The 26,131-nt window shown below is 45.7% G+C and overlaps 1 protein-coding gene across 1 annotated transcript; it reads right to left on the bottom strand.

Annotated features, from left to right (window-relative positions):
* Positions 1 to 58: 58 nt before the first annotated feature.
* Positions 59 to 26,131, bottom strand: PLLP (plasmolipin). The gene is made up of 4 exons (XM_083370624.1): positions 25,861 to 26,131; positions 10,466 to 10,639; positions 4,410 to 4,532; positions 59 to 1,697 (listed from the first exon to the last, which is right to left on the bottom strand). The coding sequence occupies exons 1-4, from the start codon at positions 25,987 to 25,989 to the stop codon at positions 1,578 to 1,580; spliced, it is 546 nt and encodes a 181-aa protein (XP_083226750.1). The 5' UTR covers positions 25,990 to 26,131; the 3' UTR covers positions 59 to 1,577.

Genomic DNA, 26,131 nt, shown 5'->3' with positions numbered 1-26,131 from the left:
ACAGTTAGATGTCCTGGTATACTTGAAACTCATTAACTCATTAGTTACTCAGCCTCTATTCTGCCTTCTGAAATTTTACTGGACTTCTGCTGTACTTTTTATTTCTGGAGGTGGGAAAAACTGAAAACGCTGTTTGTCCAACTAGCCAGAAGAAAAACAGAATGACTTCGGCTCTCTCATTTCACACTAAGTCAGTATTGCTAGAGATTTGCAGGGTATATTTTACACACTCCTACCTTGGAAGCTTAGATCAGGGCTGTCCAACCTTGTTGACTTTTAAGACTAGTGGACTTCCAACTCCCAGAATTCCCTAGCCAGCGTTGGGGAATTCTGGGAGTTGAAGTCTACAAGCCTTAAAGTTGCCAAGGTTGGACATTCTGACCTAGACCATACCTGGTGCTATCTAAACCTTTAATATCGAAGGGAGGGACTTTCGGCATGGATTCTGTGTGCACCTTTCCCAAGCAAATTATATTCTTTTGACAAACGAGAACAAGGCAGGTGGTCTTTTAAAAATGTATTTAAAACGTGTGGGGTTTTTTCTTTTTTAGAAATAAAACATTTGTTGGGTGCATCATCAGAGGCATTTCTGTTAAACAAAATGGAATTAATGATTAAACATTATTTACAAGTGGTAGCTGCAAGCAGTGAGCCTATGGTAGGTTTCAGTATTCTTAGCTCTGGTGAGAAATGCCTGGCCATCTCTAGACACATGCAAACCTCTGGATTACTTCACACATCTTTGCTGCACTCCTCTGCAAACATCACAGCAGGGGTGTCCAATTTTGGAAACTTCAACTCCTGGAATTCTGTAGATCTGTGGACTTCAGCTCCTAGAAATTGTAATGCCGGGGTGTCCAACTCTGGCAGTTTTAAGACTTGTGGACTTTTAACTCCCAGAATTCCCTAGCCAGCTGGCTGGGGAATTCTGGGAGTTCAGGTCCACAAGTCTTAAAATTGCCAAGGTTGGACACTCCTGCATTAGTGAGAAGAGCCAAGTTACCTTAAGTTAAGACAGCCGTTCCACCTGTGCATCTGAATGGGCCAATGAAGGCACGCCAGTAACAGGCCTGAGAAATGCCCATTTAAATGAGAATCTGCATAATTTCCACCCAGGGCTATTCCGGCTTTGCTCTGACACTATGCCAATCAATATTAGTAATCCCAATTGTTTAGCCAAGAGACATGAAAGGCTGTTTTGTGTGTGCCTTTCCACGCCACTGTAACGCTCAGCTAAAGTGGTCACCTCGTCTTTGCCACGGGGCAATAATAAGGTTGAAAGTTAGCATTAGGCACTTTGAAAGGTCTAGCTCTGGGGTTAGGAACAAACCAGGAATCATGAAAACCAGCAGGAGGCTGCTTATCTCATCCAGGCCTTAGTCACTCTGTCCAGGATGCTGGTTTAGCGCACAGGAGAGGGAGGTGACGCCGGTGATCAGATTAGCTCTGTTGAAGCTGTGATGGGACATTTAGTTTCCAAGCCAGGCCACATCTGGAAGAGAAGGGACAGAAGCCGCAGTAGCCACACTCTCCGCCCACAAGCCATCCAGCGTTGATTCAGAAGGATCCCGAGTTCTTTAGGCATGATTGGAGATGCTCCCTTGACTGGTGGCTGCATTGCTTCCATAACCCCTCCAGGCTCGGATGCTGAGGCAGGAACTGACCCCGTAGCCGATCATCACCAGGCAGGCAAAGAACTGGGAAAGACAAGCAGTGAACGAATTAAAGCTACACAGCCAACAAGAGAGGGAGGGGGGTGCAGATCCACCTGGATCTCGAGTCCATTTCCAAGCGATCTGGAACTTCAAACCTGACAGAGAAGGAAGTCTTAAGACTACAGATAGTCCTCGGCTTACAGCAGTTCATTTAGCGACTGTTCAAAGTTACAACAGCACTGAACAAAGTGACTTACGACCCTTTTTTCACCACAATTTTGGCAGCATCCCCCTTGGTCATGTGATCAAAATCCAGAGGTTTGGCAGCTGACTCATATTTGTGGCGGTTGCGTGTCCCGGGGTCACGTGATCACCTTTTGCGACCACCTGACCAGCAAAGTCAATGGAGAAAGCCAGATTCACTTAACAACCGGGTTGCTAATTTAATAACTTCGGCGATTCACTTAAGAACTGTGGCAAGAAAGGTCGTAAAATGGGGCAAAACTCACTTAACAAAAGTCTCACTTAACAGACATTTCCGGCTCGTAAGCCGAGGACTACCTGTACTTGGCAAAGGCAGAGACTTTTGATTCTTCCCACTGACTCTACATAAGCTGCCCAACAGCCCGTTCAGCTGAAGACAGTGAAAATATTTCAATTGTAAGAGGAGACAATACTGGAGTTTCTTCTAGATTTTCACAGTAAACAATCGCACAATTCACTATTCAGTTCAAAATGCAAATACGGTCGCACAGGAGCGGAGAAACTGAAAAACAGTATCAGTAAAAAAAAATCACTCTTGGGTTGTGATCTCTGTTATTCAGACATCATAAAACCTATCAAAAATCCCTGCCCCATCAAAGCAAAATTTGGCAGGGGGGCGGTGGGAGGTGATGGTAACTTTTCCGGAAGCAAACGATGCTAAAGTTCATTTCACCCAAGACAAAACTGTTTGAAGAGCTGCTTCTCTCCATCTGGCCCCTTTCAGATGGGTTGGCCAATGACCAACTGGGGGGGGGCAGGGGGGGGGTCCAGGACCCACAGATGGTGCCAGGTTGAGGACAACCTGATTTAGACGCTGGTGACTGACATTTGAGTACAAGCTTGCATCTTGGAAAGCAAAGGGCGCTCTGATGCGTGATGTAGCTCTCAGCTGCTGCTTCATTCATGAATGGAGATGAGCTCACTGCTGGCATAACAAGACTTGGGGCTTCAATAGCCAGCCCCGTTTTAGAGAAAAAGCACGCTACATGATAAGGGAAAGAGGACTAGGAGAACAAGAAAGATGGGCGAAATCGTCGTATTTCATATCATCATATGAGAAATCATATCATCATACAGTTCTGCAGAGGAATTATTGAGTCTGTCATTTGCACCTCAATAACTGTCTGGTTTGTCACTGCAACCAAGCAGGGCAGGTACAGACAGACTTCAAGGGATAGTTAGGACTGCAGAAAAAAAAGCCATTTGCAACCAGCCTGCCTTCCATTGAGGACCTGTGTACTGCACAGGCCAGAAAGAGGGCTGAGAAAATATCTACAGACCCCTCACATCCTGGAAATAGACTATTTCAACTTCTCTCCCCTGGACGCCATTATAGGACACTGCACGCCAAAACAAGTAGACATAAAGACAGTCCCCCCCCCCGGTGCCATCACACAGCTGAACACCTAATTCTTACAGCACCATCTTAGGCCTACAGATATTTACCCACGTAGTAAGGCTGTATTGCAATTATCTTTCTCATATCTCATCTTCTTACCTTTCCTACTATCTTCTCCTATTGGTAGCTTATGATTTATCACTTGTTGCTTGTATCTTACAATTAATGATTGTAACTACGATTTATGATCTATGACCTATCATTTTGTTATTTGTATGTACACTGAGAGCTCGTGCACTGGAGACAAATTCCTTGTATGTCCAATCACACTTGGCCAATAAAGCCTATTCTATTCTATTCTATCCTATCCTATCCTATCCTATCCTATCCTATCCTATCCTATCCTATCCTATCCTATCCTATTCTATCCTATCCTATCCTATCCTATCCTATTTTCCAGATTCTATTCTATTCTATTTTACTATTCTATTCTATCCTATCCTAACCTATCCTATCCTATCCTATCCTATCCTATCCTATCCTATCCTATCCTATCCTATACTATACTATACTATACTGTACTATACTATACTATTTTCCAGATTCTATTCTATTCTATTCTATTCTATTCTATTCTATTCTATTCTATTCTACTCTACTCTACTCTACTCTACTCTACTCTACTCTATTCTATTGTCTTCCTATCCTATCCTATCCTATCCTATTTTCCAGATTCTATTCTATTCTGTTCTGTTCTGTTCTGTTCTATTCTGTTCTGTTCTATTCTGTTCTATTCTATTCTCCAGATTCTATTCTATTCTATTCTATTCTATTCTATTCTATTCTATTCTATTCTACTCTATTCTACTCTACTCTACTCTATTGTCTTCCTATCCTATCCTATCCTATCCTATCCTATCCTATCCTATCCTATCCTATCCTATCCTATCCTATCCTATCCTATCCTATCCTATCCTATTTTCCAGATTCTATTCTATTCTGTTCTGTTCTTTTCTGCTCTGCTCTGCTCTGATTGAGGAGAGGGACAGAAGCTCAGCTCCATTTGGAAACGGGGGAATGAAAACTTGATGGAACTGGCAGCTGCCCCATGGCCCAGCCTGAAGAAATAACATGGCTTACTGGTTACCTACCGAGGCTGCAGCCCTTTTGTTGTAGTCCGGGGAATGGGGCCAGGAGTATGGTTCAACCGATGCAGCGCTGGTTATGAAGGCTGTTGCATACATGATGGCGGCTGAGACATTTAACACCACAAGCTGGGGAAAAGAAGAGAGCCATGGGATTCAGATGTGAAAATCTCTTTTAAGATTCTGGACTGGGTCTTGGCAGGGCCTCAAACCAAGTTTTAGCCTTCCTGGCCCCCGTTTCTTTTACCTTTTTTATTTATTTATTTATTTATTTTAATTCAATTTATATCCTGCCCTTCTTTGAAGACTCAGGGCGGCTTACAAGCTTAGCAGTAGCCTTCATTCTATGTATATGCCTGCTTATTAGGGCTTTCCCCCCCCCCCAAGCGGCATTATTACAAAGTCAGCTTATTGCCCCCAACAATCTGGGTCCTCATTTTACCTACCTCGGAAGGATGGAAGGCTGAGTCAACCTTGAGCCTGGTGGGACTCGAACCTGCACTAATTGCAGGCAGCTGGTGTTACTTAAGGAGGCATTAGCCCACTGCTCCACCAGGTCACACAGGAATGGGTGTAAGTCAAGGACTACCTGCACACACACACACAAACCCAAGCAATGTTCAGCAGGGTGTCCAAATCAACACTGTAGTAGACAGCAGAGGACAGTAGAATAGAATAGAATAGAATAGAATAGAATAGAATAGAATAGAATAGAATAGAATAGAATAGAATAGAATAGAATAGAATAGAATAGAATAGAATAGAATAGAATAGAATAGAATAGAATAGAATAGAATAGAATAGAATAGAATAGGGTAGGGTAGGGTAGGGTAGGGTAGGGTAGGGTACTGTAGAATAGAATAAAGTAGAGTAGAGTAGAGTAGAGTAGAGTCGAGCAGAGCAGAGTACTGTAGAATAGAATAGAATAGAATAGAATAGAATAGAATAGAATAGAATAGAATAGAATAGAATAGAATAGAATAGAATAGAATAGAATAGAATAGAATAGAATAGAATAGAAGGAGAACCTATGCAATCTCAGATAGGAGATCGTCTTGAAAACTGGAATACTGATCCTGACAAAGAGAATACTTTAGTCCACAGATGTACTGTATAAGGCAAATCCTATTTTAGTGCCGACTGACAAGGAAAGCAAATGCAGAAGATGGACAATGGAATGAGATGCAGCTATTCATCTTATTTTCCAAGGCATGAGACCTGGAGCCACTGAACGTGACACAGACGTGTGAAAGGGCGGTGCAATGCACATTAAGAGAGGAAAGGCAGCCCTTGGTTACCTCTCACTAAAACAGTCTCATCTTTTTCTGGGATCACCCAGCTGTTTGGGAAAAATTTCTGCAGCCAGGGAACCCTATGAGAAGATGAGACTGCTTTAATGAGTTGCAGGTAAGGCCCTTCGCTGGCGTTCCTGCAAATTCCATTTCTAGCTTTTTGACAGCGTGCACAACCCTAATGCTCCAGAGTGGTGCTTTCTTCCACAGTGTGCTGGTTTCCCATGACTAAAACACGATAGATGCTAGATGAGTAAAATAAAGACTACTCATCAGCTAGCACTCAAAGAAACAACATCTGGATCACTGACAGAATAACAGAGTTGGACGGGGCTTGGAAGTCTTCTAGTCCAACCCCTTGTTCTTCAGATACAAACTGAGTTTGATTTGTAGACATACAAATCAAAATAAGTTTGTATCCGAAGAGCAAGGGGGCTGGACTAGAAGACTCCCAACTCTGTTATTGTGTATTCTGTAAGGCAGCCACGCAGAGATGATTGGTCACATATTTTCATAAAGGCCAAACGGCGTTGGCGTGGGGTGTTTTCTGGCTGAAACAGGCTTCCTTCTCTGACTTGCCTTGAGTCCACAGTCAGCGCTGCCCTTTCAGTTGAGGAAAGGATAACAAAAGCAGCACTCTTACTCTCCTGCACCCAGGGCGAGGCAACCAGAAATGAAGAGGCGGCGGTTGGTTACATTAGGACCAGTGGTGGGAATTCAGCCGATTCGCACTACTTCGGCAGAACCGGTAGCTAATTTTTTGTCACCCAGGCCCAGAACGGACTTCCGGAAGTGGCATCCACACAGAGAACCGGTTGTTCACCTACCTGAATCCCACCACTGACTAGGACAGATGAGATGGGACTGTTGTGATTCAGGGTCAGCCTGTGGGTTCGGCAGTTGGGTCGGACGACTCAGAGGAGGAGGAGGGGGGTATTGAAGACCTTGCTGAGGGGGTTGAAGATCTTGCTGATGAGAGCCCTCAGCCAGGCCCCTCCCACTTGGTCACCACGGAGACCCAGCTGTGTGAGCCTGACAGCGTGGATGAAGATGACCCACAGCTGGCCCTGTTCAAGGACGCCCAACGCAGGAGGCAGTCAATTAGGAGTAAACAGAGGAAGGCAATGGGGCTTCTCGGAAGGAGGCAGAGAGAAGCCACGCCCTGAACTCTATATAAGGGGAATGTGTGGGGAGGGCTGGTTTGCTGAAGGCAACCGCTTGGATAGTTCGTGTTTCTTAAAGCTCCTGTTTTTTGGTTCGTGTCTTGTTTGTTTTTGTAGCTATAAATTTGGCAGGCGTAATTCCAGCCTCTTTCCATTTGTAAAGGGGTTGTCCCTGCCTTTTCTGCAGGGCCGGTAGCAGGCTGGTACAGAACAGGGACTCTGAACTGCTGGGGGAGAGGGCTCTAAGTTGGAGCTGCTGATGGGGATGTAACAGAGACCCAGTTCTCTGTTATGTAACAGAGACCCACTATTCTTCCTAGCTGGACCTCGTTAGGACAATTCTCTGTGTTGCAAGTGCCTAGGGAGATTCTCAATCATTCAGATCGTGGTTGTCCCAAAGGTGCTTTTCCAAAGGCAAGTGGACTTTCTTGGGTGGTTTTTTTTCCCCCCTTGAAAACATTTCACTACTCATCCAAGAAGCCTCTTCAGTTCAGAAGCTTCCTGGATGAGGAGTGAAATGTTTTCAAGGAAAAAACAAACAAACAAGGAGTCCGGTTGCCTTTTGAAAAGTACCTTTCGGACAACTGAGAGTTGGAAGAAAAAATAATGAATGCATGGTATGGTTACACTGTGAGAAAGCCGGATGCTTTTTCAGTGCAAGCCCAAAAAGATTCCTTGAGCAGGCCAAGGGATCACAATTAAATCCAAAATGCAACTCGTGCCACAGCAAAATGTACAAAAATAACTTTTGCCCCAATCCAGGCAGGTTAACTCGCAAGGAAGGGGGCTTATTACTAAAAATCTAAAAGCCAGGTTTCTCACAAGCATTTCTGGTTTGTGAACGTGGTTTGCAGTTCTTCCTTCATTGTACAGGTGTAGGGAGTGCACAACTGAAATAGTAACCACAAAAGAGCTGGCAATATCCAGCCTACTGGTTTTATTTTATTGATTAAATGTACACGCTATCCAACTTACTATTAAGCGACTGATAAAATCTATCCTTTTGGATGATAGCAGCCAGAAGAATGTTTGAATAGTGACTAATTACTCTGCCTAGTTAATCAAGCTAAGCTATCTCAAAAGCTCATGATAAAAATGCATTCCCTTAGTCATATGCCTTAGATCAGAAGAAGAGGGGCATAAGTGAAGGCATGATTCATTTGGGGCAGGGGGTAGGCAACCTTGGCTCTTTTATGACTCATGGACTTCAACTCCCAGAATTCCTGAGCCAGCATGGCTCAGCTTGGAAACCTCTCCTTTTCCCCCCGCAGCGTGGCTGGCTCAGGAATTCTGGGAGTTGAAGTCCACAAGTCATGAAGGGGCCATAGTTCCCCCATGCTGGCTCAGGAATTCTGGGAGTTGAAGTCCACGAGTCATGAAGGGGCCTAGCCCTAGCCCAGGGGTAGGCAACCTTGGCTCTTTTATGACTTGTGGACTTCAACTCCCAGAATTCCTGAGCCAGCCTGGCTCAGCATGGAAACCTCTCCCTTTCCCCTCAGCGTGGCTGGCTCAGGAATTCTGGGAGTTGAATTCCACAAGTAATAAAAGAGCCAAGGTTACCTACCCCTGATTTAGGGAATGACCAGGTCATAAAGTTATTTCACCTCACTCAGTATTGGCTCTGTTTACCCAGTTTATTTAAACAAGTTACTTAACTAGTGGCTGCACCTGCATCAAATATGAAGCTTTTATTGTGGCTAAGTGCGCCAGGCAAAGCCTATTTTGGTGAGGTCATGGTTGACAATACGATGCAAGTGCAGGAAAATGAATCAGGGCAGCAACTGAGTTCCACGCTTGGGGCACAATGCTCTTTGATCAGGAGCATCTCACAGGCTTCAGGGTGAGTCATTCTAGCTAGAGAAATCCAGGGATCTCTCCAGATGCCAGGAGTTTGCCGTTCTTCAAAGCTGAAGGGGCATTTCAGTTCTCAGCAGAGCTTCAAGAGAATGAGATCTTTTGAGAAAGATTTAAGACATGTGCAATTATTACGGATGCTCTCACAAGATGCCCCGTGATCGCACGTAATTTAAGAGAAAGCAAAGAGGTGGACTCGTTCTTCACCATTCTCTTTAGCCTTCTTTTCCCCCAGGGGTGTCAAACTCGCCACATCACGTGACATGTCACAACATGTCGCGACCATTTCCCCATTGCCGGAGCTGGGGCGCAGTTTCGGCATGACGCACCTGGCCCGCGGGCCAGCAGCTTGACACACCTGTTTTACCCTACAGGTGGCCCTCGAGATGTAAGCAGAAATGGGACCAGAATCTCAGTTGTTAAGCAAAACGGTCATTAAGTGAGATGCTCACATGAATGCTTTGCTCAACAACTGCAAACCCAGCACTCACAGTTGTGGTCATTGAAGGATCCCTCAGGTTAATTGGGCAGAGAGAAAGAGTTGTCAGCTGGGTTCATCTTCCCTCTGTGCACGGAAGAGAACTGCCATCCGGCAGGCTGCAGAAACGGACCTTGGATTTCGGGATGAGTTCTGTTTCTGCAGCCCGCCAGAGAAGTTCAGCTGCTCTCAGTGGGAGCTCTTCCAGCCAGCTCCCAGAGATGAGGGAGTCTTCTAGGCCAGGCAGCTGCAGCAACTTGCAACCTTTTCTGCCGGCTTCCCCATCGACTTTCTGGGGAAGCCAGCAGGAAAGTTTGCAAATGGCAATCACATGAATCATGGAGTACTTGGCAACCAATTGTTAACGTAAACTGTTAGGCACCCAGATCACGATCATATGACTGCAGGAGGGAGTGCAACATTTTACAATGCCTAGAAGTGCTTCACGAGCTGTAAAGCACCCTTTCTGAGGCCGTTGCACCTTTGAATGGTTGTCATAAGTTGAGGACTACCTGTACATGACACTCTCTGATAGGGATGTGAAATATTCTGCCTCTTCTTTACTTCCCAGTTTATTTTCCTCCTTTTGAAGGGACTGGGCCAAAAAAGCTAGAGTTTTCAGGTCTACTGCTACCTATAGTTACACGCAAGGTCTCAGGTGGGACCAGAGATTCCCAGACCAAAGATTGCTTCTATGTAAACTTAAAATAACTACCTGGCTCAGGAACTTGAAAACAGACTTGAGCTTTTGGGGCAGCATTTCACTTCTCATGGTAGCCTACCAGAAGCATCTCAGAAGTCCACATATAGGAGATCAAGGTTGTCTTCCTCTCCCATTCAGGCTCCTGGGCACCCAATACCTAGAGATGAACTCTTCCATGCCTGGAGGCAAGAGCCAAAAGCCACCAATAGACCTGTCCTTTAGACTTGAAGGCCATCAAGTATCCAATAATTTGTAAGAAACTTGGAATTTAAATTCCCAAAAGCAGAAAGGTAAGGGACATCTTCTTACAGCCAGTAGGCAATCAACGTTTAGTGTAGCTTTATTCTCCGAAATAAAGATTTTAAGCTAACCAAGCCATATCGGAGACGTTTTAGCCAAGTCAAGATGAGGAGTCCAGGCTCAGGAGATCTGACACCGCACAAGCACCTCAAAGTTAACCCCACCATGTTACCATCACTCAGCAGTGAAAGGTCCTCCAGTCCAACTGAGCTGGTCAAAGGCCAACTGGGAGGAAGCTAAAACGACATATTTCCCCAGCCTTCCACACTCACCACAATAGGCCAAGGGATCATGTAGAGTTTCAACTGAAGCTGAAACAGATACATCACAAAGAGAATGACCGTCACCATCCAGAAGAAGATAGCTACAAACATCACCCAGCCATAGGATGGATAGGGTTGGTAGTACGTGTCGGCAATCAGGGCCCACACCAAGCAGCCCAGCACCTGTGAAAAGCACAAGAAGAAGAAGGTCACACTCATCCTGGGATCTGATCACTATCTTCTATAGCCTATATGCATTAATTATATATATTAGTTACATATGCCGAAGGAGCCGTGCATCTCTTTAATTCTCACTGAAGGAGGCTGCCAAGCAATTGCTGAAACTCAGTGGGTCTCTGGGTATGTCTAGACTAACAAAGAGAAGGGCTAGGAGTGACATGAGTCACTCACTCCCTGAGTCCTTCAGGAGAAGGGCGGTATACAAATAAAATTATTATTATTATTATTATTATTATTATTATTATTATTATTATTATTATTATTATTATTATTATTATTATTATTGCTGCAGGGGGTTGGATTAGATGACCTCCAAGGTAACTCCCAACTTTTATTATTTATTTATTTATTTATTTTATTTATTTATTTTAATTCCATTTATATCCCGCCCTTCTCCGAAGACTCAGGGCGGCTTACAAGCTTAGCACTAGCCTTCATTCTATGTATATGCCTGCTTATTAGGGCTTTCACACACACCCCAAGCGGCATTATTACAAAGTCAGCTTAATTGCCCCCAACAATCTGGGTCCTCATTTTACCTACCTCGGAACGATGGAAGGCTGAGCCAACCTTGAGCCTGGTGGGACTCGAACCTGCACTAATTGCAGGCAGCTGGTGTTACTTAAGGAGGCATTAGCCCACTGCTCTACCAAGGCTCTTTTTATTGTTGTTGTTGTTGTTGTTGTTGCTGCTGCTGTTATATTATCTTTATTGTCATTTTTTACTGTGAACACACTGGCCCACATTAAACATGAAATTCTGCTGCCTGTAGGCTGAAACAGGAAATAAGATTTGTCCCGTGTCTGGGACTAAGCAAGTGTATTCTGAATGCTTAACAATATATACCAAAAAAATTTACACACACAGACACACACACACACACACACACACATATATATGTATGTATGTATGTACAGTAGGTAGGTAGGTAGGTCTTGGCGTATTCAGGTCTTTTCCCGTGTAAGATTGATAGTGTCTTGGCGACATTTCAGTTATACACACACACCTATGCCCATACACATATATATATACACCTATCACCTGTGCCCATACATATATATACATATAGATATAAATCACTGTCCATTTTGAACACATAGAGGAAAGAGGGAACTTGAGAGTTCACAAGGTTGAGGCTCTGTGGAACAAAACTGTGGCTGAATCTGGATTTTCTGCTTCGGATAGCACGAAGCCCCCCCACCCCCCGTTCTTCCCAGAAGGTCACCAGGAAAACAGGTCATGGAGAGGATGTGTGGCGTCCCAGACAATCCTGCGGTCCCAGCTCAAGCATCTCTTATATGCCATATCCTGGATGGAAGGGAGGGAGGGAACTGCCAATCATCTTTTCTGCCGTCCACACCGCCCTCTGCTCTCCAAACCACCTGACGTAACGGATGGCAGCTTATCAAAGAGAGAGAGAGATGCAAGCTGGAACTGAGGAGAAATTCCCTGACAGTGAGAACAACTAAGCAAAGGAACAGCTTGCTTCTAGAAGTCGTGGGTGCCCCATCGCTGGAGGTTTTCAAGAAAAGTGTCAACCATCCCACTCAGTCACCTGGCAAAGAAAGACCCCCGACCATTGGTTTTTGCCATGTATCCTTTACTCAGTGGTGGGATTCAAATATGTGAACAACCGGTTCTCTGTGTGGATGCCGCTTCTGGAATCTGGGCCCGGGCGACAAAAAATTAGCTACCGGTTCTGCCGAAGTGGTGCGACCCGGCTGAATCCCACCACTGACCAGAGGGTTGGACTAGAAGACCTCCAAGGTCTCTTCCAACCCTAGGATTCTATATTCTACAAAGCTCTTAGTTGCAGCCACGAGACAGCCACAGAGCTGCCAAAGAGACATTGTTTGATTCAACAGAAACCCTCTGATTTCCCCCAATTCTTTCGGCCTGGACAATGGTGTCCTTTCCTCCCCACCCCTCCATCAGCTCCCAGAACAGATGAAATACAAGCATTTCTTTTCTTTAAAAAGAAAAAAGTCCATTTGTTTAGGAGCTGAAAAACTACAGCATAAACACAGCTCTTGACTGAGCCAAGGTTCCCACAGTGGTGTAGCTCTGGATGAGAGGTTTTGTCCAGTAGAAAAAAGATTGGGTATCGTTTCATTTTTTTTTCCAGAAAGGGGAAGAAAGAGGGAGATTTATTTTAGAATATTTGTTGCAGTTCCTCTCCCTAACCCCCAACCCCCACCCCCGCTTCCATTTTTGTGAAGAGCAAAACAAGAGGCAATCCACAAAAAATCATTAGAGATAGTCTGAAGCAACATTTCTCAACCTTGGTGACTTGAAGATGGGTGGACTTCAACTCCCAGAAAATGGATGGAGGTCAGTTCCACCCATTTTCCAGGAGGAGGAGGAGGAGGAGGAGGAGGAGGAGGAGGAGGAGGAGGAGGAAGAGCAGCAGCAGTAGCAGCACAATGGGGTCCTTGATGCTCTCTTATTTTCCTGCCGACCAGGGACCCCACAGTTACACTGCTGATTTGTGGTCTCTGAATTATTCACACGACCGCCACGATTTATGCTATTCTACAAACCAAGCCACGAGACTGCAGTTCGACGCAGGGGCTGTGGAGTGGGAGGCTGCCAAGAAAATCAGAGTCTGGGTAGCTTTAATGCCCTGTTCCCTAGATATCCCAGCAGCCATGAACTTCCTGCTCTGGGATGAGATCAAATTGTAGGTGTTGGCTAGGAATCCAACCAGGACTTTTCCGTGGAAGAACAATGATCGGATGGAGGCCAAACAAGCAAAATAAAGAAAATAACTTATCTGGGTATTAGCCTCATTCCCAGGGTTCTAATTATGGTCTATCAGGAGTCTTTGATGGAAAAACAGACCAGCGATATTAAATATAGCCTCTAGACCAGGGCTGTCCAAACCCGGCAACTTTAACACTTGTGGACTTCAAGTCCCAGAATTCTAGGAGTTGAAGTCCACAGGTCTTAAAGATGCCACAGTTGGACACCCCTGCTCTAGATTATATTCACCTCCAGCTCTGTGTTTATTAGGGCATCATGACTTTGGTGGGTCTAGACAAGATGTGGTTCCTGACTGCCCAACTGAAACTCCAAGTTGTTCTATGTATAGCACATTACAATGACACATGCACAATAAGACTGGCTTTGGGTCCTCTGGTTGCAATCATAATCTGGATTTTTTTTATCCCCCCCCCCCCCGCTCCCTTCCTTCCTCACAGGTATCCCCCCTCAAACTAATCTCTGAGTTTGTAGAAGTAAAAAAGTTGAGGCAGGAAATTCTCTTTTGTATTTTACCGTGCTGAAAAAAGGTTGGACGTCACTTGTGGTTTTTTTTTTCCTTTTTCCTTTATCCCTCACTCCTCCTCATCCTCCTCTTCCTTTCGTCCCACTTCCCATTTCCCTATTACCTTGATTTGCATGTCTATATTTTACGTTACTATAATATCTTAAGGGAACGTGGTGGCTCCGTGGGTTAGGACGCTGAGCTTGTCGATCAGAAGGTTGGCAGTTTGGCGGGTCGAATCCCGAGGGCCGCGTAACAGAGTGAGCGCCTGTTACTCGTCCCAGCTTCTGCCAACCTAGCAGTTCGAAAGCACGTAAAAAATGCAAGTAGAAAAATAGGGACCACTCCGGTGGGAAGGTAACAGCGTTCCGTGCGCCTTTGGCGTCTAGTCATGCCGGCCACATGACCACGGAGACGTCCTCGGACAAGCGCTGGCTCTTCGGCTTTGAAACGGAGATGAGCACCGGCCCCTAGAGTCGGAAACGACTAGCATGCATGTTCGGGGGAACCTTTTACCTTTACCTTTTTAATATCTTAATAAAAATGTATACTTAAAAAAAACCCTTTCCAACTCAAAGCATGATGTCTTTTGCAAAACATTCTGCCTTCAGCAAGGCCCACAGAAGGCCGATGTTAGGACAAGCTTGGAGATGTAAAAAACCCCACAAAAAACAGCTGTTTGTTTGTCTAGGGCAGGGGTCGGCAACCTCGGCTCTTTTATGACTCGTGGACTTCAACTCCCAGAATTCCTGAGCCAGCCTGGCTCAGCTTGGAAACCTCTCCCTTTCCCCTCAGCATGGCTGGCTCAGGAATTCTGGGAGTTGAAGTCCACCAGTCATAAAAGAGCCGAGGTTGCCTACCCCTGGTCTATGGAGATTCTCAGTCATCCGGGTCATGGTTATCACAAAGGTGCTTTTTTTCACAAGGCAACTGGACTTACTTGTTTTTCTTTGAAGACGTTTCGCTTCTCCTCCAAGAAGCTTCTTCTTTCCTTCCATTCCCCACCATGCAGTCAGAGCTGAAGAAGCTTCTTGGAGGAGAAGCGAAACGTCTTCAAAGAAAAACAAGTAAGTCCAGTTGCCTTGTGAAAAAAAGTATCTTTGGGACAGCTCTTTGTTTGCTGGTTTAGAAAATGTATTTGCTGCCTACCTCATCCTCAATAACTCTGGGCAGCTTACAACAGAACAACACTGGAAAACATTAACATTATCCACCATAAAAAAACAACACAGCGGATAAAAACATTAACAGTGTGAGAGCAATTTTGGTTAGGAGATTTTACTCAAATTAACCAAACTTTCATAGAACATAAAACACAGAATAACGAAATTGGAAGGGACCTTGGAGGTCTTCTAGTCTAACCCCCTGCACAAGCAGGAGACCCTATACCAGGGGTAGGCCACCTTGGCTCTTTTACAACTTGTGGACTTCAACTCCCAGAATTCCTCAGCCAGCCACGCTGAGGGGAAAGGGAGAGGTTTCCATGCTGAACCATGCTGGCTCAGGAATGCTGGGAGTTGAAGTCCACGAGTCGTAAAAGAGCCAAGGTTGCCTACCCCTAGTGTAGACCATTCCAGACAAGTGGCTCTCCAGTCTCTTCTTAAAAGCCTCCAGTAATGGGGCACCCACAACTTCTGGAGGGAAGCTGTTCCACTGGTTAATCGTTCTCATTGTCAAGAAGTTTCTCCTTATGTCTAGGTTGGGTCTCTCTTTAATGCAGCGGTCCTCAACCTCGGCAACTTTACGACTTGTGGACTTCAACTCCCAGAATTCCTCAGCCAGCATGTCGTAAAGTTGCCAAGGTTGAAGACCCCTGCTTTAATGACATTCCACTGGTCGCTTCTTGTCCTGCCCTCAAGTGTTTGGTGCGAAGAATCAATTGACTTTTTGCGCTTCACAGTTTGGTGAGAGCAAGTGGAAAGAAACTCATTTCCCATTCATGCTTCCCTTAAGGGCTAATCCTTAAGCTTTGCTTGAAAGCTGCTGCGGCCTCTTCTCCTGGCCTGCTTGCTCTCAGGTTGACGTCTTTGTCTTTCCTCTTTCTTTCTTCTTGCCGCTTTTGTTCCCTCCGTGGATTATGATGAAACATTACGAGACATTGAAAGCCGAATAGTTCTTCCGTGAGAAATACAGGTTAGGAAACATCCAAGCAAGTGTGGATCAAGTAGCACGTTGAAAGAGGTTTCTGAGTACAAGGAAGTAAATATGCAGCTAGTCCTCCATTTGTGACCACTTTTGAATAAAATGGCTTAAAGGCGAATGGGCGCTCTACGGTCCGTAAAGGAGAACAGGTTTACAGGTTTACAGTTCATAAAGTTCTCCTCGGCAAATTGCTACGCCGCCACTCCATGGTCATATGGTCACATGTCAGCACATGTCCCAAAGGTGCTTTTTCAGGGAGTGCCTGGACTTCCTTGTTTTTCCTTTGAAGACGTTTCCCTTCTCATCCAAGAAGCTTCTTCAGCTCTAACTGGAGGGTGGGGAATGGAAGGATTCCTATTCCTTGCAGACAGCTGGTCGTTTGCCTTCTTTTAAAGAGTCCTTGTGGCCACGTGAAGGCTTATCGGTGTCCTCAGGGTCAGCTGAGTGGTGCAAATGGGTGGGGAGCCTTCTTGGAACTGCTGAAGGGACTGTCTTGTAGACTGGAGATAGAGGATGTCGTATCCCTCCCCCTCTGTTGAGAGAGGGCTGTTCAATTTTGACAATTTTGAGAGGCTGCTTGGATGAGAAACGAAATATCTTCAAAGAAAAACAAGAAAGTCCAGTTGCCTCGTGAAGAAGCACCTTTGGGACGTGTGTTCTCTGGTTCCCTAGAAAATCTGCGCGAAGCATCGCCAGATGTGATCGCCTGGCTAGCTGAACTGGATATACAGTTAGGAGTCCACTTCCATACCTTCGTAGAAATTTTACTTAGAATTACGTAGTCTGTGTACACAGGCAGTCCTTGGCTGTTCGTATAGTGACTGTCTGAAGTTACAATGGCACTGGAAACAAGGGACCTCTGACTGTTTTACATACTTACGACCGTTGCAGCCATCCCCGTGGTCACGTGATTTACATTTGGATGCTTGGCAACTGACTCACATTTATGACGGTCGCAGTGTCCTGGAGTCCTTTGATCCCCTTTTGCGACCTTCTGCCAAGCCAAGTCAAGGGGGAAGCCGGATTCACTTAACAACCGTGTTACTAACTTAACAGCTGCAGTGATTCACTTCACAACTGTGGCAAGAAAAGTCGTAAATTGGGGCAATAACTCACTTCACAAATTTCTTGCTTAGCAACATGAATTTTGGGCTCGATTGTGGCCGTAAGTCGAGGACTACCTGTATATGTTTACTTCTCTTCTGTCATGTTCTCATCACATGCTAAATAATAATAATAATAGTGGACTGACAGCGAAAAGCAGGTACCTGTTACGCTCCGAAGTCTGATAAACTGAAAAGGATGTTCACAGCAGTGTAAATGAGTCGAATTTCTGTGGTGAGGTCATTACACAACCAAAGCACCATTTGTGTAATGAGGTCATCACACAGTTGGCAGCAACTCATACGAATGGTGTCATCTGGGTCGCTCGCACAACTATGTGCTTATGCAGATGATGTCATCTGCACCTACTGTATGTAATGGTCTCATTGTGTGACTAGCTTAATTCCCAATTTAGTCTAGTTTGTGGTAAGTGCACTGTCCTGTCCTCCATTAAATCAAGACACCGGTTGCAATTTATAGTATGGGTGTGTGCGGGCTTGAGTCCGTCTTCCATGTAGTTTTCTTGGCCATCTTTCCAGAAACAACTTTGCCTTGCCTTCTTCTTCTTCCTCGGGCTGACACTTCCCCACCTGGCCAAGTCACACAACTTCATTACAGCCCTATTATTCTAGACCAGGGCTGTCCAAACCTTGGCAACTTCAAAACTTGTGGACCTCAGCTCTTAGAATTGCCCAATCAAATTCTGGAAGTTGAAGTCCACAAATCTTAAAGTCTTCAAGTTTGGAGACCCCTGTTACAGGATTAAAAGGTAATGGTTCCCTCGCACATGCGTGCTAGTCGTCTCCAACTCTAGGGGCCGGTGCTCATCTCCGTTTCAAAGCCAAAGAGCCAGCGCTTGTCCGAGGACGTCTCCGTGGTCATGTGGCCGGCATGACTAGACACCAAAGGTGCACGGAATGCTGTTACCTTCCCACCGGAGTGGTCCCTATTTTTCTACTTGCGTTTTTATGTGCTTTCGAACTGCTAGGTTGGCAGAAGCTGGGACGAGTAACAGGTGCTCACTCTGCTATGCGGCACTCGGGATTCGACCCGTCAAACTGCCGACCTTCTGATCGACAAGCTCAGCGTCCTAACCCACTGAGCCACCGCATCCCTTTTTGTTACAGGATTATGAGAAGGAAAAAGGCATTTCTCTATCTACTTTCTCAACAAAGCAAAGGATCCAACTCAGAGCTAGAATCCCCCCCAAAAAACCATCTCAGAAGAACGGACAATCCAACTGCTGCTAGAAAACACTTTATCCCTTCCTGGGATACTGGTCCAACTTCTTTTGAGGTTTGAGGTTTATCTGTGTCCTCAGGGTCAGCTGAGTAGTGCGAATAGGTGTGGATACGACATCCTCTATCTCCAGTCTACACCACAGTCCTTCCAGCAGTTCCAAGAAGGCTCCACACCCATTTGCACTACTCAGGGGATCTTGAACACACAGACAAACCTCCAAGTGGCCTCAACGACTCTCTAAAAGAAGGCAAATGACCAGCTATCTGAAAGGAGTATAAATCCTTTCATTCCCCACCCTCCAATCAGAGCTGAAGAAGCTTCTTGGATGAGAAGTGACATGTCTTCAAAGAAAAACAAGGAAGTCCAGTTGCCTCTTGAAAAAGCACCTTTGGTGTGACCTATATTATTTCAGATAAATGGTTGTCCAGTCTCTTCTTAAAAACTTTCAGTGTTGGAGCACTCCACAATTTCTGGAGGCAAGTCGTTCCACTGGTTAGTTGTTCTGTCGGGAAATTTCTCTTTAGTTCTAAGTTGCTTCTCACCTTGACTAGTTTCCATCCAATCCTTCTTGTCCTGCCTTCTAGTGCTTTGGAAAATAAGCCGGCTCCCTCTTCTTCGTGGCAGCCCCTGAGATATCGGAACACTGCTATCATGTCCCCCCTCGTCCTTCTCTTCGTTAAACTACACATACCCAATTCCAGCAACCGTTCCTTACATGTTTTAGCCTCCAGTCCCCCGATCATCTTTGTTGCTCTTCTCTGTACCCTTTCTAGAGTCTCGACATCTTTTTTACATGGTGATGACCAAAACTGGATGCAGGATTCCAAGTGTGGCCTTATCAAGGCATTGTAAAGTGCCTTCACGTGATCTTGATTCCATCCCTTTAGCAGATGGAGGAGAGGATGTTGAGGTGGGGTTGGGCACCTTTGAAGCACCCACTCTCATGTCAAGGGTCTGGGGAGGCAACTGCCACACGAAAGTGAATCAGCATCCAGAAATTCATGTAGGAATTTGCTTGAAAACATTTCCCAACTCTGCATACTGTGCCATCAACTAACTAAAGGAGATGGATTAAACCAATACATAAAAGTATCCCCCAAACCAGGAGTAGGCAACCTTGGCTCTTTTACGACTCGTGGACTTTAACTCCCAGAATTCCTGAGCCAGCCACGCTGAGGGGAAAGGGAGAGGTTTCCAAGCTGAGCCATGCTGGCTCAGGAATTCTGGGAGTTGAAGTCCACAAGTCATGAAGGGGCCATAGTTCCCTATGCTGGCTCAGGAATTCTGGGAGTTGAAGTCCACCAGTCATAAAAGAGCCAAGGTTGCCTACCCCTGCCCCAAACTAAGGAAAACCAGAAGGCGCCTGGGAGCACGTTTTCCAATTAACACATTTTAGGAAAAGCCAGGTGCTTCCCTGTTACTTTTGGCTACCACAAACTAACACAGCTTGCCTGCTGCAAAATCTGAGCAGGGGATGGCGGGATGGCAGGGGTGGGGGTGGGGGGGTGCTGTCATGTGAATGCAACCATTATGTATTTCCTTAGTAGGAATACAAATGATAAATTATATAGATTGAACAAACAAACAAAAAAACAAAAAAACATGTGTGCTGTAACTCAGGTTTGTGGGAAGATTGGCAAGTCTGTTTAGCTACCATTGGGTCTTGGTTTACTGAAAACAACTCCGGAGTTGTATGAAGTGTTCTGCCATCCTGATCTTTTTCTGTGGTGTGTCCATTGTCCTCTCCGAACGTGTGGGAGGACTGTTTGGCACTTTCCAACTCTATACATTTTTTAGAGGAAGGGATCAAGACAAGAATTGGGGAGGGTTTTTTGGGAAACAGCATGGGAATTTCCTGACATTATCTGCTCCGTTCCCCCTTTGAGATGATGGATACCTCTCTGCTCTGGATAAATGTTTTCTTTTGTGGTTTTAGGACAGACAGGAGTTGAAATTTGCCCTTTATTTATTGTTTATGCATTAGATTTTTATCCTGACTTTCTTACTTTAAGAAGTAGCTCAGAGCAGCAAACACACATAATACTCTTATTTCCTCCTCTTTTGCCCACAACAACCTTGTGAAGTGGGCTGGGCTGAGAGACAGGAACTGGCTGAAAGTCACCCAGCTGGCTTTCATGCCCAAGGCAGGACTAGAACATGCTGTCACCTGGTGTTTGCCCCCAGTCGCCCAGCTGACTTTCGTGCCTAAGGCAGGACTAGAACTCACCACCTCCTGGTGATTGGTCCAAAGTCATCCAGCCAAGCTTTCACGCCTAAGGTGGGACTAGAACTCCCTGTCTCCTTGTCTCTAGCCCGGTGCCTAACCGCTAGACCAAATTGGCTCTCGCAGGGAAGCACCCCCACCCCACTCCTCATAGCAAAGTCCGTGTCCCGTGAGCTTTGCGTCCTAAAGCCCAACAGAGGTAACGTGATTTACCCCTGTCCCTTGGAGACCTGCGGCCTTGCAGCCCAAACATCTCAGCCTTCGAGAGAAGAATCTCCTTCTCATCTTTTCCCAAGTCTGTGCCCTCCAACTGGGTGGCACTCTAAAGCTCACGCCACAGGGTGACCCAGCTGAGCACCTCAGTTGGTGTAAGAATGGTCTCCTCTGTCTACGGCCCCACTCTCTGGTCTCTTGGAAAATGCCATGGGTCTCAGCTACTCTTGTTGCAGTCCAAACCAAAACAGGAAACACCGTTCTCAGCAGAGAGCTTGATTATTATGGGAAATACTCTAGTCTACTCCAGGTAGCATTATTCCACTTGCAGGAAGGTGTGGAAGTTTATACAGCCAAGAAAAGAATCTCTGCTTTTCCCTGAAGGACTGAAGGCTACTCCACCCATCACAATCTGACAGGGCGGGTTGAATAGAATAGAATAGAATAGAATAGAATAGAATAGAATAGAATAGAATAGAATAGAATAGAATAGAATAGAATAGAATAGAATAGAATAGAATAGAATAGAATATATGGAATGGAATAGAATAGAATAAGGAATGAATAGAATAGAATAGAATAGAATAGAATAGAATAGAATAGAATAGAATAGAATAGAATAGAATAGAATAGAATAGAATAGAATAGAATAGAATAGAATAGAATTTGGAAAATAATAGAATAGAATAGAATAGAATAGAATAGAATAGAATAGAATAGAATAGAATAGAATAGAATAGAATAGAATAGAATAGAATATATGGAATGGAATAGAATAGAATAAGGAATGAATAAAATTAGAATAGAATAGAATAGGATGGGATGGGATGGGATAGAAAATAGAATGGGATAGAAAATGGAATGGAATAGAATAGAATAGAATAGAATAGAATAGAATAGAATAGAATAGAATAGAATAGAATAGAATAGAATAGAATAGAATAGAATAGAATAGAATAGAATAGAATAGAATAGAATAGAATAGAATGGGGTGGGATGGGATGGGATGGGATGGGATAGAAAATAGAATGGGATAGAAAATAGAATGGGATAGAAAAGAGAATGGAATGGAATGGAATGGAATGGGATGGAAAATATGGTAGGATAGAATGGGATGGGATGGGATGGGATAGAAAATTAGAATAGAATGGAATGGAATGGAATGGAATAGAATAGAATAGAATAGAATAGAATAGAATAGAATAGAATAGAATAGAATAGAATAGAATAGAATAGAATAGAATAGAATAGAATAGAATAGGGTGGGGTGGGGTGGGATGGGATGGGATGGGATAGAAAATAGAATGGGATAGAAAAGAGAATGGAATGGAATTGAATGGGATGGGATGGAAAATATGGTAGGATAGAATGGGATGGGATGGGATAGAAAATTAGAATAGAATGGAATGGAATGGAATGGAATGGAATAGAATAGAATAGAATAGAATAGAATAGAATAGAATAGAATAGAATAGAATAGAATAGAATAGAATACAATACAATAGAATACAATAGAATACAATAGAATACAATAGAATACAATAGAATAGGAATTGGAAGGGACCTTGGAGGTCTTCTAATCCAGCCCCCTACTCAAGCAGGAGAACCTACACCGACTCAGACAGGTGAATGTCCAGTCTCCTCTTAAAAATCTCCAGTGATGGAGCACCCACAATTTCTGGTGGCAGGCTGTTCCATTGGTTGCTTGTTTAAAGGCAGAAATCCTGGAAGCTTCTACTCCAGTGAACCAAGGTGGGAAATAACGGTGCTCAACTACCAGTTTCTGGGGGCAGCATGAGAGGCCCCCCCCACCTTGCCCCAGTAGAACCCGTGGCCCTGTTCGGTGGTGGCCACGTTTCATATCTTAGGCTGAGACTGAGACTCTGAAGAGAGGAATACCTTATACAGGGAGTCCTCGACTTACGACTGTTTAGTGACCGTTCAAAGTTACAACGGCACCGGGGAGAAAAATAATGACTCGGGACCGTTTTTCACCCTTACAGCCATCGCAGCATTCCCCGTGGTCACATGATCAAAATTCAGACACCTGGCAACTGGCTCATATTTGTGACGGTTGCGGCGTCCCGGGATCACGTGATCCCCTTTTGCCACCTTCTGACGAGCAGAGTCAACGGGGGAAGCCGGATTCACTTAACAACCGTGTCGCTAACCTAACAACTGCAGCGACTGGCTTAACGACGGTGGCAAGACAAGTCGTAAAACGGGGCAAAATTCGCTGAACCACTGTCTGGCTTAGCAACGGCAAAATTGGGGCTCAATTGTGATCGTAAGCCGAGGACCTCTTGTAGCTTTTTTTTTTCCTTTAACAAAAGGGAAGATGGGGCTCCTGGCCGTATTCCCACTCCTGACAGGACTGGGGGCTTCCTTCCCCCTCCCCAGAAGCCCCCCACCCACCTCCTTCTCCCCTGAAGTCCCTCTGTCCAGCTGTCTCTCTTCTCCACCGTTCCTCTTTCTCCTTCCCTGGGATGCCCTGCTCTGCAAAGTCAGCCTAAGATGGACCCCCTCCACCCCCCCACCCCCACCCCAGTCATTTTGCCCCTGATCAGAGCTCCCCATCTTTAGCATGGCAAAGTTTATTGCTGGCTCTGGATCACTCAGCCCAACCCAAAGTGGCTGCTGGGGTCAATAGTCTTGGGGGTTCCTGCCTTGGGGGGGGTGTCTGTTTCCAGGGGTACATTCCAGTCTTGGCCTCCTGGCTGGGGAGGGAGATTTCTTTCACTCCCCTGAGTCGTTCTACTGAGTGCCTTTCTGGCAAAATGGCCCCCACGGCTGGGGGGGAAAAAACACACACGACACTTTCGAACATTACAGGCAGAGCGTAGAAAGCAACGTAGCCTGGTGGTGTACTGAGGATGTTAGATTTTATTAGTTTTGGTCAACGGCTAGGTTAAAAAGAAAGCAGAAAGGGGAGAAAGGGGAGGGGGAGAGGGAGAGAAGAGGGGAGGGGAGGGAGAAAAGGGAAAGGGAGGGAGAAGGGAAAGAATAAGGGAAGGGAGAAGAGGGGAAGGAAGAGAAGAGAAGAGAAGAGATAAGGGAAGGAATAAGGGAAGGAATAAAGGAAGATATAAGGAAAAAGGGAAGGTGGGGAGGGGAGGGGAAGGGAGGAAAGGGAAAGAATAGGGGAGAGAAGAGAAGAGAAGAGAAGAGAAGAGAAGAGAAGAGAAGAGAAGAGAAGAGAAGAGAAGAGAAGAGAAGAGAAGAGAAGAGATAAGGGAAGGAATAAAGGAAGATATAAGAAAAAAGGGAAGGGAGGGGGAGGGGAGGGGAGGGAAGAAATAAGGGAAGGGAGGGGAGGGGAGGGTACTACAAGATCAAGTGCACCCACACGATTCGAATAAAACAAGGGTTAGAATGATGCACACTAGAACAAAAATTCTTAGATAAAGCGCCTCTCTAAATTTCTAAAGCGGCAGCAAATATTCAACGTAGAAGGAAGGTATAATATAAACAGAACTATTCTGCACCATTAAAATAAAAAAAATCTGGAGTATTCCTCACCAGGAACTGAAAAGAAGACTGCCATGAAAGGACGAAGTTCAGCTGGAAACTAATTGTCTCTATAGATTTAATTGCCATAATGGTATAAAACGTAGCTTTATGGGACAGGACTGTCCTTAGCTAGAAGAAAGGCCGTATAAAGTTCCCAGGCCAGGCCAATCCGGCAGGGGAGCGGGTGGGAAAGTGTCGGACGGGGGGGGGGGTTGGGTTTGGGAGATCCAGATTCGGATCTTACTCGGACCCCGGACATCCCCCCCTCTCTCAGAGCAGCCTACCTAGCAAGGAGATAGTTAGTTGTAAGTAGGAGAGGGAAACGCCTTGTGGTTCCCCCCCTCCCGCCATCCTTTCTCCTGGGTGCAATAGGGAGAGAAAGCAAACCCATAAGGCTGCGGGTGCTTTTGTCCGCATCTAAGTTCACGGTGGGCTAATGCCTAACCCCAGCTGCCTGCAATTAGTGCAGGTTCGAGTCCCACCAGGCTCAAGGTTGACTCAGCCTTCCATCCTTCCGAGGTAGGTAAAATGAGGACCCAGATTGTTGGGGGCAATTAAGCTGACTTTGTAATAATGCCGCTTGGGGTGTGTGTGAAAGCCCTAATAAGCAGGCATATACATAGAATGAAGGCTACTGCTAAGCTTGTAAGCCGCCCTGAGTCTTCGGAGAAGGGCGGGATATAAATGGAATTTAAAAAAACAAAAACGGACGGTTCGACGCCCAGACATCGAGCTTCTCGCAAGCCAGGATTCGGGGTTAGCGCTGCGTTGAAATCGGTACCCTTCAGCTCGCCCCGGGAAGCAGCTGACCCGCTTCTCCCACCCCCCACCCCCACCCCGTGCAAAGGGACCGATCCAGAGCGCAGCAAGAGCAGACACCCCCCCTCTCTCCCCGTCCGCTGGAGAGAGGGCAGAAAGGCGGCTTTTCCGGGCTCGGGGCGCTCTGCACGAGCTCAGAGGCACGCTCAGATGGATGTGTAATAAATATAATAATAATAATAATAATAATAATAATAATAATAATAATAATGATGATGATGATGATGATGATGATAATGATGATAATAATAATAATAATTAATAAATAATAATAATAATAATAATAATAATAATAATAATAATAATAATAATAATAATAATAATAATAATAATAAGTTGGAAGGGACCTTGGAGGTCATCTAGTCCAACCCCCTGCTCAGGCAGGAAACCCTAGACCAGGGGTCGGCAACCTTGGCTCTTTTATGACTCGCGGACTTCAACTCCCAGAATTCCCGAGCCAGCATAGCTGGCTCGGGAATTCTGGGAGTTGAAGTCCGCGAGTCATAAAAGAGCCAAGGTTGCCGACCCCTGCCCTATCCCATTTCAGGCAAACGGCTGTCCAGTCTCTTCTTAAAACCCTCCAGTGTGCGTGCGTGTGTGTGTGTGTGTGTGTGTGCGCGCGGGTGGCGGCGGTCCGCTACTCACGATTTCCACGGCCATCAGGATCCCGACGGGGGACCGGAGGAAGTCCAGGTCCAAGGCGGGGGCGTGCAGGGCCGGCTCCCCGGCGGGGGTGCTGGTGCGGGTGTTGACTTTGGCCGGGAACTCGGCCATCCCGCCTGCGGCGGCGACCCCCGGCCCGGAGGAAGAGGAGGAGGAGGAGGAGGAGGAGGCGCTGCGCCCGGGGAAGCCGCTGCCAACGGCCGGGGGAAGGATCGGGCCGAGGCCGGCCGGGGAACGCAGGGGACGCGGCGGC

Source organism: Vipera ursinii (genome assembly GCF_947247035.1).
Source record: "Vipera ursinii genome assembly, chromosome: 10".
In the NCBI taxonomy this organism is placed as follows: Eukaryota; Metazoa; Chordata; class Lepidosauria; order Squamata; family Viperidae; genus Vipera; species Vipera ursinii.
Note: the sequence above shows the minus strand (reverse complement) of the source record. Positions and strands in the feature narration are given on the sequence as shown.

Bases quoted from the DNA above. Each gene is read 5' to 3' on its own strand.
- PLLP (XM_083370624.1), bottom strand. From the start codon at position 25,989: ATGGCCGAGTTCCCGGCCAAAGTCAACACCCGCACCAGCACCCCCGCC. The intron at 10,640-25,860 runs GTGAGTAGCGGA...TGCTTTTCACAG, and splicing joins TCCTGATGGCCGTGGAAATC to GTGCTGGGCTGCTTGGTGTG. The intron at 1,698-4,409 runs GTAGGTAACCAG...TGTCTTTCCCAG, and splicing joins ACAAAAGGGCTGCAGCCTCG to TTCTTTGCCTGCCTGGTGAT.